At 35.0% G+C, this 12,913-nt stretch overlaps 1 protein-coding gene and 1 non-coding gene across 5 annotated transcripts in view; one reads left to right on the top strand and one right to left on the bottom strand.

The window, feature by feature from the left end:
* Positions 1-12,913, bottom strand: part of SMARCA1 (SNF2 related chromatin remodeling ATPase 1) — a 106,751-nt gene that overhangs the window by 32,903 nt on the left and 60,935 nt on the right. For all 4 annotated transcript variants that reach the window (XM_077144853.1, XM_077144852.1, XM_077144855.1 and 1 more), the window contains exons 17-19: positions 9,511-9,621; positions 9,137-9,250; positions 1,514-1,636 (exon numbers count right to left, since the gene is read on the bottom strand). In XM_077144853.1, coding sequence (XP_077000968.1) covers positions 1,514-1,636; positions 9,137-9,250; positions 9,511-9,621 — 348 coding nt within the window. The remainder of the gene's footprint in view (positions 1-1,513; positions 1,637-9,136; positions 9,251-9,510; positions 9,622-12,913) is intronic.
* TRNAG-UCC (transfer RNA glycine (anticodon UCC)) lies at positions 4,186-4,257 on the top strand. The gene has a single exon. It is a non-coding gene; the product is annotated as a tRNA-Gly (tRNA).

Here is a 12,913-nt window from a genome sequence, read left to right as displayed (position 1 = left end):
AGTAATTGAGAACCCAAGGTTAAGGAAGACATTGTCTATATCTTAGAACCTCACCTACTCTTTGAGACCAAGGGAAGAAAGGTTTACTTTATCCAGAAACTAAATTATCTGTAGTACATAATCTACCTCAACCTGTCTGGGTAGCTCATTTAAACAACTGAAACACAGGGAGCCCAGAATAAGAATGAGGGTGTTTAATCCTATATAGTTTAACATAATGCCTGGATACATTCTAGAATATATTAAGCAGATAATCAAAAAGTATTGGCAAAGTCCCTTGAGGGATGGGAGAAGAAATATGGAACCATTAAACTTTACCACCAGGGAAACTCCTGATACTGTGTCAAACTTTACAGACACCCAAACCAATAGGACAAGCCCTTAATCTTGAAGCTTGCTCTTGTGAAGCTTATGTACGTAGCAGAGAAGCTTAGCTTACCTATAGGAATACCTAAGAGTTACTTTCAGAGGATCTCTTTTGTTGCTCAGAGGTGGCCTCTCTCTAAGCCCAACTCTGCAAGTGAAATCATTGCTTTGCCCCCTACGTGGGACATGTCATCCAGGGGTGAAAGTCTCCCTGGTGGCATAGGAGATAACTCCCAGGGATGAGTCTGGCCCTGGCACCGTGGGATCAACAATGCCACCCTGACCAAAAGAGGGAAAAAAGAAGTGTAACAAATAAGGTATCAGTGGCTGAAAGAGTTCAAATAGAGTCAAGAGGCTACTCTGGAGGTCACTCTTACGCAAGCTTCACTTAGATATTGCTACCTATTATAACTTGCCAAGCCCTGAACCATTCCAACCAATCCTAAAGAACACCGAGGGCAACATATAGAATTCTACAAAGGTTCCATGCACTAGGGTAACTTTCCAGAAACCTACAACCTCCAGATGGGTCCCTGGACCAGATAAGTCCTGAAACCTAGAGGGGCCAGCCTCTCCAGAACATCAGCTGGTTCCATCTACCTACCCCATATTATTGACAGCCCCATCCAACATAAAAAAGTTAGAATGGGCATAGCCCAAATACCCCTAAAGAGTGGGACAGAAAGATCAAAGGTGATAGTGGAGTTATATAGAGAAGGTAGGGCTTAACTAATTGTTGCAATGTGCTTTGAAATATATTGTGTTTTTGTATATGTTATTTTTCACAAAAAGAAAAAAAGTTGATTATGATGTTAAAAAAAATACTTATTCCTTCTAGCCTCCAATGTTCTAGAGTAGCTAGAAGGAAAACTCTGAGATGATGGTATCATAGCCATGACAAACTCTGGGACTTGTCCTATAACTACTTGTTGAAGAGTGCTTTGAAAATTATTGCTTTTTTTTTCCTTTCTTTGCTTTGTATATAATGTTATATTATACAATAAAAAAAAGTTAAAAGAAATTAGCCCTGAGTTTGTTGGCATGTCAAATCAGGATAACAGGCTTTACAATTAAAATTAAGTATTATCTACAATTTCTCTTTTCTATTGGCTGACTAGAAGTATGTCAGCCACTTAAAATATTTTACTTGTGTGAGAAGTTTTTCCTTTTCTTCAGTCTCTTCATGTGTAAGAGGTTCAGCTCCATCAATTTTTTTTTGCTCTTCTCTTTGAACCAAAACTGGATTTGGGATATCAGGATTCCTTGGGACCTATAAATCAATAAATAAGTTATGAATAAACTGCTGTGAAAAATTATTAAGGGTATATGAACACACACAGATCTTTACACTTCTTTCAAGCATAAACAATATAAAGTCATACCAGAATGACACATTGTCCTCCCTTCTCCACATTTCTGCTACTGTGATATTTCCAAAATAAAAACCTTTCTTAAATGTGCCACATGGTATTTTAGAGTTAAACCCCATTAGTAAATGCCACACTATAGTCTGATTTGATAATACTGTGGAACAAAGTATGTACCTATAATACTGTTATCACATAGGACTAAATGAAGTCTAAAATAAACAAACAAAAGGTTTGGCAGTAAGAAAAAGAGCCTGTTACCCACCCAACAACATACAGACTAGTATAGAGATGTGGCAATGCACCCAAAGATTAAATCCAATGCTCTGACCAGTTCACCATGCAAAAAGAAAAGAGTGTTTTATGTAAAGAGACAGCACCTTCCCACAAAAACTTGCAAGTTTCAAAGAAGTGACAGAATAATGAAGAAGGCAAACCAGAAAAAAAAAATTGAGTAGCTGAGCACACAAACACCTATGATGGGATGGGAAAAGCAGCAGTCAAGGGTAAAAGACTGCAGTAGTGACCAATATGGTATTTTGGGTAAAGAACTTCAAATACACTGACAACCAAGAAGAGGACTTGGGTTCAAAAGACTGAAGACAGAAGCTGGGCTTTCCAAGGAAGCAAGCAATCATCTGTATCTTAACACTATAGCCCCAAGGGTCTCAGTATTACAGATTACATATACAACCAGTAGAGTTCAGCAGCACTGGGCAGCATTCATTGAATGGAGTGAAAAACTAAGCCCCTTAGTCCAAATTCTCTATGTGCATCTACAGCTAGAATACAGTACATTCATTTAAGAAGGCATATACATACATGTGTAATATATTTTACAGCATCCCATTAAACATGAAAATAAAATGGTTGATAGTAAGTTTTCCACTATTTGGAATGCAAACCTATCATAAATTCTGCATTCTCTAGATGTGTCAGATGGCCTTGGGTTAATACAATGGAATTATAATAAATTTTAATTAGAGTACCTTTTTTCTAATTATTATAAATAATTCACAGAGTTTGAATCTATACGTGCATTGCATCCCAGCAGCTTTAACAAGCTAAAACAGTCTTTGGTACCAGAGAAATGGGATACTGCAATTTGCAAATATCAAAAATTTTGGAAGGGTTTTTTACGCAGATAAGGGGAAGATTCTGGAAGAGTTGTGAGGTGCTTGATAGAAAAGGCCTAGAATGCTTTGACAAGATTTGTAGGTCAAAATGTGGACTCTAAAGTTACTTCTAATAAAGCCTTCTTCTACCCAAATCCTTTGAGGAGAAGAAAAGGAGGGGAGGGTGTTTAGGGGTAAAATGTACCTATGTCTGCAACTCTGAAATGCAAAAATAAAATAAGATGGATTAATGAATGGATAGAAGGCTGGAGAGATGGACAAATAGGTAATAAAGCAAATGCAGTAAAAAGTAAACTGTAGAATATAGGCGGTAGTTACACAGGTTCAACATTATTTCAACATATTTGTTTGAAAATTTTTTATAATAAAATATTTAGAAAAAAATACAGATACAGCTTTACAAGATTTGTAGGTCCCTTAAATTTCTGGTATGTGAAAATATTTTGGATTCAAATTTCAATTTAAGGTGAGAAAAACCTCTTTGATCTTAAGATATTTCTCTATCAAATACCTTCAAAGTTTTAGGTCCAACAAACGGTATTTCCTTAACAAAATGAAATATTTTATAAAGACCTAATTTGCTTTTTCATATATGTTATTTGTCATAATAAAGAAAAAGAGTTGATTGTGATGATAAATGCGCAGCTATATGATGCTATTGTGAACCACTTATTGTACTTTGAATGATTACATGGTATGTAAATATATATCAATAAAAAATAAATTATTAAAAAGTTTATTCCTATGTAGATATTCTCTATCCCAGAAATCTCCCCCTTAAACTCCTGATAAAATCAAAACCAGAATATTGTATCATACTGTTAAATTTTAGGACCTATCACAGCCTATTTCTTCCATATCCACTGGTCATATTTTTAATCCAGAAAAACTTTAAAATGTTATGTTTACTATTTTAATTCTAGAAATTATTCTAATATGTAACTGCCATATATTTAGAATTATAAATGATTAAATTTCCTAAATTCCTCTATCTCTTCCTACAAAAAAAATTCTAATCTCCTCAATATTTTCCATTTAAAGAGGTACTCATGAATTTTTACCATATGAGTTTCTCATCAGCATTAAACTTTCTGGAGGGTTTCAAAGCGCTATTTAAGAATTAAGTAGACAAATTATAGACCAATAGTACTGAACCTAGATTTCTCAAGTGCTCATATTATAATCCCTAGCAATATATAATAAAGCCAAACCATTACAGAATGACTTATGGGGAGTCAAAATGAACAAAATGTTACTGTGAACCCAGAGTGTCCCCATCTAACCCCGTTGACTAAAAATCATTTAACCAGAAGGGTGCACAGGTAGTTCAGTGGTTAGAATGTCCGCCTTCCATGCGGGAGACCCAGGTTCGATTCCTGGACTATGCACCCAAAAAAATCATTTAACCAGAAAGGGGGAAAGGAGTCCCTTTTTGAGAAGCTGTGTGTACAGAATACCAGATAACTCCAACTATAGCAGTTTTGTTGATCTGAGAATAAATACTGCTCCATCCACTCTGAAGTTTTGGTGAGGATTCTGGAGGTAAAGGGGGGAAAAATCCCTCAGAGATGGAGGGAAGTATTTGCTTCGCCCTAAACACAGGGTGTGGAGAGCAGTATGTGATGATGTGCCAATTCTTCCCATCATCTAAGCTTTGATAGCTTTAGATGTGCTGCACTGAAACTGTTATGTACCCCAGAAAAGCCATGTTCTTCTAATCCTAATCCAATCTTGTGGGGGCAGAATTATTGTTTGGGTGGGACCTTTTGATTAGGTTGTTTCCATGGAAATGCAACACACCCAATTGTGGGCGGGAGCTTCTGATCAGATGGAGATGGGACCCTTCCCATTCAAGGTGGGTCTTAATTAGTTTACTGGAATCTTTAAAAGAGCTCACACAGAGAAAGAAAGCTCAGAGCCAATACAGAGAGCAGATGCCTAGACAGGGATGTTTGAAGATACAGAAGGACGCCCCAGGGGAAGCCAGAAGAACCCAGAGGAGCTGAAAGAGCCATTCTGAAACCAACCCAGGAAGGCCAGCAGATGTTGCCATATGCCTTCCCAGGTGACAGAGGATCCCCAATGCTGTATTTCCTCCCAGAAGGTATCCTCTTGTTGGTGCCTTAATTTGGACATTTTTATGGCCTTAGAATTGTAACTTGCACCTTAATAAATCCCTTTTATAAAAGCCAATCCATTTCTGGTGTACTGCATTCTGGAAGCTTTAGCAAACTGAAACACTAGATATACCTCAAGAAGATCCATCTCACAGGTATGTATCACATTACCCTTGAAAGGAAGATTTTGTATATGATTAGCATGCCATGCTGCTCTGTCTATACTATGGACTCAAACATGAAACCCACTCAATTAAATAACCCACCTTAGCTCAGGTCCGTAGTTCCTGGAAAGGAATGGAAGAAACAAGGCTCAGAAAGAACCAACATCCAGAATGTATTCTTATGTGTGTTGTAAATCCTCAGCTAAATATGCATAAGGAATGATACAGAGCATTCAGAATGGGGGCTGAAGAGAGGACAAGGGTAGGAGTAAAGTGGTAGGGGATCAGTTCTCCTTCCACCACTGCCATCTCCCCTTACTTTGATTACTTCAATAGCCTCCTGGCTTGTTTCCTGAATAAACTCTCTCCATTTCTGCATAAAAGCCAGAACGACCTTTCAAAAATGTGAAACTGATTATATTCTACCACGTCTTAGTAGTACAGCCTTGAGCAAATTATTCAGGGCAAATTACTCAACCTCTCTGTGTCTGTTTCCTCATCTGGAAAATAGGGATGTAGTCCCATGACTGTTATAAGAATAGTGAATTAATATTTGTATAAAACATAGAACAGTAAGTGTTGCGAATTGAATCATATCCCCCACAAAAGGCATCCTCAGGTCCCAACCCCCTGGTCCCAAGGGACAAGCTCATTTGTAAGTAGGACCTTTGAAGATGTTATTAACATGGGTGGGACTTAATCTAATATGGCTGAAGTCTTTATAAGCAAAAGAAATTGAACACAAAAGAGAAGCCACAGGGAGCAGCCAGAAGCTAGAAATCAATAGAACACAAAAGAAAAAGAAGATGCCACCATGCATATCACCATGTAACAGAAAAGCCTAGGAACCCCAAAGATTTCCGGCCAGCCAGAACATACTGACCCAGGGAGAAGCAAGCCTGCTAGCCTCAAAGACCATGGAGCCAATAAATTCCCCTTCTTTAAGCCAACCTATTATATGGTATTTGTTTTAGCTGCTAGGAAACTAAAACACCAAGTGACACAAGTAATGACTAAACACGTATCTGCTACCATTATCATTTCACCACCCACTCACCCTTCTGCCTCAAAAATATCTCAATGATTTCCTTTTCCTTTCCTCTAAAGAGAAAGTTCAACTTCATTAATCTGAACTATAAAGCATGAAGGCTCCACACAATCTCACTTTACCCATTCAACCAACCTCATCTTAAGTCACTCTCCCCTCAGTTCCCTGTTCTCTAGCAACATCGGCCTCCTTTCAGTTCCCTAAAAGGGCCATCCTCCTTCCTACTTCAAGACCCGTGCACATGTTGTTTCGCCTGCTGGGCTCTTCTCGCCCACACTTCACCTGGCTAAGCTCATCTCTCTGATCTCAGCTGAAACAATACTTCCTTAGGGAACACTTCTTAGATCTTTCTCTTTGGACACTTATGTTATACTCCCTCTTAGCACCCTTTGCAAGCATTAACCACACAACAACATAATTACACTGTGGTGTCTGTTTAATGGTTCTCTCCTCCAACAGAATGTATGTTCCGTGAAGTGAGGGATTTTGTCTGTATTATTCGCCGCTATATCCCCAGTGCTTGGCACAGGACCTGGCACAATAAACATGTATTAAATAAACAAATATCCTCCTTGCTCTCATTCTCCCTCTCCCATCCCTTGTTTCTCAGAGATGAGGAGAAAAAAAAAAACAGTTAAAGTGCAATAACATAAATCCTAGGCCTTTTTTCCCTCTCCCCATTCATTCCTTTCCTCTCTCCTTATGTCTTCTTCCTATCACCCTTTACAACTGCATCTTCATTCCTCCCTCTCCTGAGGTTTCCTCATTCTTCCATCTCCTTCCAGTTAGCCATCAAACAGCTAGTCATCATAAGACCTCACCCCTAACCAAAACCTGCCTGTAATGAAAGACCCTGTTTACATTAAAACCAGAGCTGTGGCCAGGATGTGATGGGCACTGCAATTATCACAGGGGACAAAGTTTCAGTATCTCCAAATAGGAAGCAAAAATAGTTATATCATCAGGGATTTTTATTTTATTGCTGCTACTCGACAAACATTTGGCTCACCTCCCAAATGACATGTACCACCACTGTAAACACAGTCCTTATTTAAGACTGCAGAAATAGGTAGGGTTATATCACATGTGGAAATAGCCAAGCATGTCTGAGTGGAAAGAGTATTGCATTTGAACACCGAGAACCTGGGTTCAAAATCAGCTCCTATGGCAACACTGTCACCCATGTGACCTTGAACAAGTCATTTAACATCTCTGAACTTCAATTTCCTTACCTATTAATGGAGATAATACTTATCTCACAAAGCTGTTAGGAATCAAATGAAGTATGTGTGAGAGCATTTTATAAATTATAAGATACTCTACACAAATATTTGGTTTATGAGTATCTCAAGCCTAACATTCCAATTAATTCTCCTTTCAAGTCTCACTAATAACAATCAAAAGTAACAAAAAATAATGTTCTAAATCTAAAATTATTACAAATATTAATGAGAGCATAATACTTGCTTACCTCATGAAATCTTATTAACTATTATTAATTTTACTATTTCTATTTTGCAGTTTGAACCTATAACTTGCCTGTTTCTTGTGGCATAACACTCTTTTCACTTTCTTTGAAAATGGTTTTATGCCTGGTCTGAATGTTCAACCATGATTACTTTACTCTCCTACAAATTCCTAAGGATTTTATCCAGTTCTGTTGGTTTAAATACATTCAAACTTAATCACATTTCCCTAACTAGATTATAACTAATCACTTTATATTCACCTTAAGTTTCTTGCTCTTATTTATATATATTTTTAACTTTGATACAATAAGTAGCAAGCAAGGCTTTTTTTTGCTGTTTCAAATAGCAATGCTCCCATTCTGGACAAAATGTACAAATACTTTAGTTTCAAAATATAAGTGAGCTAATTAAATATCTCATGCACATGGAGCTGTTCCAGGCACATTACAGCTACTAATTAAAATAATCAGTCATAATTCCAATTGTGATAAAGCTTCACAAAATATTTTTTTAAAAAACATAGCTTCCACGTGCACAGGTGGTTCCGTGGTAGAATGTTCGCCGTTCATGTGGGAGATCCGGGTTCAATTGCTGGACCATGTACCCCCCAAAAAAACCATAGCTTCCAATTCATGAACCAGAAAACTTTCTAAATTACAACAGTGTTAATATTTTTATCATTTTGCTTATACTATTAATTTACCTTTGATTGTCCCTCTCCATTCACCAGGAAGTAAATTTCAACATATAGAAATAATCTATTATACTTAATCTCTCAATGTGATAAATTTAATGTGACACATTAAACTTCATTCACATTTTCAAAAATGGGTTCCTGTCTACCTTTTATACAAATGAGAATTTTGAATTTTCAAGAGATCATTTCAAAAGTATATAATTTGTTATCATGTTTTTAATAATACTTGCTTACCTCATGAAATCTTATTAAATATTATTAATTTTACTATTTTTATTTTGAAGTTTGAACCTATAACTTGCCTGTTTGTAATTATCTTTAATATCTAAATGGTCCCAATCTACTACCAACAGGGCTTTCATCAACTTGTGAGCATAAACACAAAAATACTATTTCTTGGCAATATTAAGGATTATTATTTAAAATTTACTATCCTATATTATAAATTAACTTCTAATAAAACACACCTATTTTTCTTTCTACATATTATTTAATCATTAAAGCATTAATATTATTAAATCAAAATACACTTTATTCCTACTTTGAAATAGTGTATAATTCTCTATTAATCTATTTTAGATCATCACATTGGTGATTCAGTAGATAGGTGCTTTGTTTCTAAGTTAAACCTCCTCCTTGGTTTTAAAAATACCACTATTTTTATTTACTCTCACACTCTCTCACATTAAAATGCAACAGCTTCTAGTCTAGCTTATTAGGTTGTATTAGTTTAAGAGATTATATTATATTCATTAAAAAATTTTAAACTTACCTTATAGCCTACTGACTTGCGATAATAAAGAATTTCCTTTTCTAGGAGTTCAAACAAACGTGGTGGGAAAAATTGAAAATCTTGAACATTTGGCTGTTTTGGAGGTCGTGGAGCCTGTTGGGGAAAAAACACATTACACATACTTGTTTTCAGTACACATAGTGCATGTATCTATACTGACTATTTCTTTTATATGTGGAAAAATAAATACAATGAAATCCATCTGCACAGCTGTGCCATCTAAAGTATTTTTCTGTATTGTTAAACATTTTAGGAACCATGATTTGGCAATAATATAAGTAAATCTGAACCACTGACCATGTTACAACAGAATTCTACTGTAGGACATTAAAACTGGTTTTGTACTGTTTTACCTTTGGAGCCTTTGGCTCACTGACACGTAAAGCCTCCCTAAAGTAGGCATCCACTGCGTAGTTTGCTTTGCGTTCTCGTTTAGGAGGTTCAATCCACTCCACCATACCAAGCTATACACAACAAACAAGAACAAGGGGTTTGATTATTCCGAACAGCTTTATAAAATTAAAGCACATCAAGGTTACAGAAACATAAAAAAACCAAAGTCATTAGAGACAATACAAATTGGCTTTATAAATCACAATTTATGCCTCCAAAGTTTCATAACCTTATTGCATATCAACTTTTGGTGGAAAGATCGTTTACTTTTTCTTTTTCAAAATAGGTTTAAAAAATTAGTTCTTCTTCCTTAGTAATTAAGAAGAACTTGTACAATCTGGCCAGTATTTTATCATCAAATTCAATGGATAAATATTAGCTAATAGAGAATGAAGAATAACATTGATTCTGGCGACTGCAGTAAATACGTCCATCAGAAAAAGGTGAAAGGGGGTGGTACATGCGTCGTTTAGTGGCAGAATTCTCACCTGCCATGCAGGAAACCCGGATTTGATTCCCAGCCCAAGCACTCCAAGAAAAAAAAAAATGCAGCAAATGATGCTGTAATAATGGCATATTCACATGGGAAAAGAATGAAATGTGACCCCCACCCCATAGCATACAAAAAAATAGGTAAAAGGGCGGGTAAATGAAGAATAGCAACATGATAGGCACATACTAAGCATATCTACAAATCAAGAGAATTTTTTTTTTAATCAAGAGAAATTTTTAAATGAGACCTTTGGTAAGGCAGCAGTATCACAGTGGGAAAAGTCCGTGGAATCAGAAGACTTGGATTTGAATCCTGCTATATAACTTTGGGGAAACTATTTTCTCCATCTGTAAAATGGGAATAATACTACCAATCTTGAGGATTAACTAGGATCATATGGTGGAAGCATTAGGTAAACTGCTAAGACTTAAATATAAGAATTTATCAAACATCCAGGGCAATATGACCAATGATTTGGTAATACTACAAACCTTTATGCCCATGTCAGCCAGAAAATACAATTTAACAGTCAACAGACACAAAACTGACAATACAAAGTTATGGAGTCTGTAGGAATAGTTTTCTAGACATATGTTTTTTCTTGATTTCACATTGCCTAGCCTAGCACTTTTACATAAAATGAGTTCATAATAAGTATCTGTAGGCTGGCTGACCAGATGAATTAGAAAAAATAATTCCATAGAATTATTAAATGGTCATTTCAACCATTTAACTATCTATATTACAGAGATTCCAGGGCATTCCACCATTAATTGCCCAATCTATTTGATCTTATCTAAGGGCTGAATTGCAATTTTGGCATCATATTTTAAGAGTAGATGATAAGGGGGTGCAAGGGTAGTTCAGTGGTAGAATTCTCGCCTGCCATGCAGGAGATCTGGGTTCGATTCCCAACCAATGCACCAAAAACAAACAAGCAAACAAAAGAAAGAAAAAACAAACAAACAAAAATTCAACAAATGGTGCTGCAATAACGGGATACTCACATGGAAAAAAAGAATGAAATGTGATCCCCACCATACAGCATACAAAAAAAAAAAGTGGATGATAAACTATGACCAATACAGACTCTCACATATCTAAAGAAGACTAAAGAGAGACATAATGGTGGTACTCACATTATCAAATAGAAAAGAACACAGTTCTTTGTTGATTAAAACCAATGTGGGAAGTTACAGAAAAGTAAATTGCTAATAATATAACTTAACAAATATTTACTAAATATTTACTGTAGTACATGCAAGCCAGTGTCAGGAATACAAAGAAGAATAAAATATTCCTTCCCCTCAAAGAGCTTATAAATTAAATCTGAAGTTTTCTGAGAATCAGAGATTAGATAACAGTGAAATGAACCACCCATCAAGAGAGGAATAAGCGCCCCAACATGATAGTATTTAAACAGAGACTAGATAACAGCTAAATGCCATAGGTGGGATTTTTAATTGTAAGAAAAGTTAGAGTAAATGACCTTTACGTTCTCTTCTAACTCTAAGAGTCTATGAGATATGGATACTATAATGGGATATTTAAGAAAAATGAGAAATACAACAGTGAAACGATTTTTGCTTTTTCTTTCAGATGGATTAATGTGAGATTATACTAATGGAAAAGTTATTTTATAAATAACCAATATTTTATCTAGTGATAAATATTTAGTGGTAAATATATAGTGAACATGAATAATAGCTGGAACCAACTTTCAAAAAGTAAGGTATTTGGCCCTTTAACAAATACTTGTTTGAAGGTCTAGTTATTCAAATTTTAAATAAATATTAAAGGCCAATTTCTGAACTTTTGAAAACAGAATAAATCATACCAAATTAGTTCGTTTTTGACAAGAGTACATTAATACAAATATTTAATTTAATTTATTCAGGATCAATGTCAGCCATTATGATTTAATTTACCAGATATATGGTTGTAAAGCAATGCTACTGGTTCAATAAATCGTACATGAAAATCTATCTCATTGTATAGTCACATTGCTGATTAACATATAAACAATATTCTTTCAAATTTTCAATCATCTTCAAATGATAGTCTCACCCCATTTTGAGAACCTAACTACAAAAGATTAAGAGAAAGATTAAAATACAATCTCAGCTCAAAATACTCAAATAATTCTGATTTTGTAAAGAATGAATACTGTCAAACATTTAAGTATAAAATACAAGTCACTGTAATCATTATTAAAATTCCTCTACATCTGTGCATCATTGTGTTTCTAGAATTAAAAGCACTTTACACAGGAAAACCTGTTACATTAAAAATAACCAAGTATTTAACAAAGTCTAATTTTCCTCTAAGAATGTAGATAATCAGCCCCACTGATATTTAGTTTCTTCATTGTTTAATATTTTTCCACTGTATAAAAGACTCCTAGTACCAATAAGCCCCTAGGAATAATTGTAAAATTAATAAAATTTATATCACATAATGAGACCTAAAAAACTTATTAGGAAGGTAATTTCCACCCTGTGCATGCAGACCATCATCTCCATCTCATCAAGATAAAACATAAACAGCCTGATTTAAGGTTACAGATAGACCAACCAGATATAAGTTAAGTAACTAAAAACTATCAGATTCAATGACATCAACAAAGCATCATCAGCATACTAATCACAATGGAAACTAAAATGGCTCCCCTCTCATTTTTCAGTAAAATCAATATTTCAGAATGAGTTTTTATTTTTCTTCTAATTTTTAACAAAATTCATTTGGGCCAGTTCCAAAAAATAACAGCTTTATGGAATAATTTAAACAAAATAAAGATATAATTATATATTATTATATATTATACCAATAATATATATATTATTCAGATATATAATTATATATATGTATAT

Source organism: Tamandua tetradactyla, chromosome X (genome assembly GCF_023851605.1).
Source record: "Tamandua tetradactyla isolate mTamTet1 chromosome X, mTamTet1.pri, whole genome shotgun sequence".
Lineage (NCBI taxonomy): Eukaryota > Metazoa > Chordata > Mammalia > Pilosa > Myrmecophagidae > Tamandua > Tamandua tetradactyla.
Note: the sequence above shows the minus strand (reverse complement) of the source record. Positions and strands in the feature narration are given on the sequence as shown.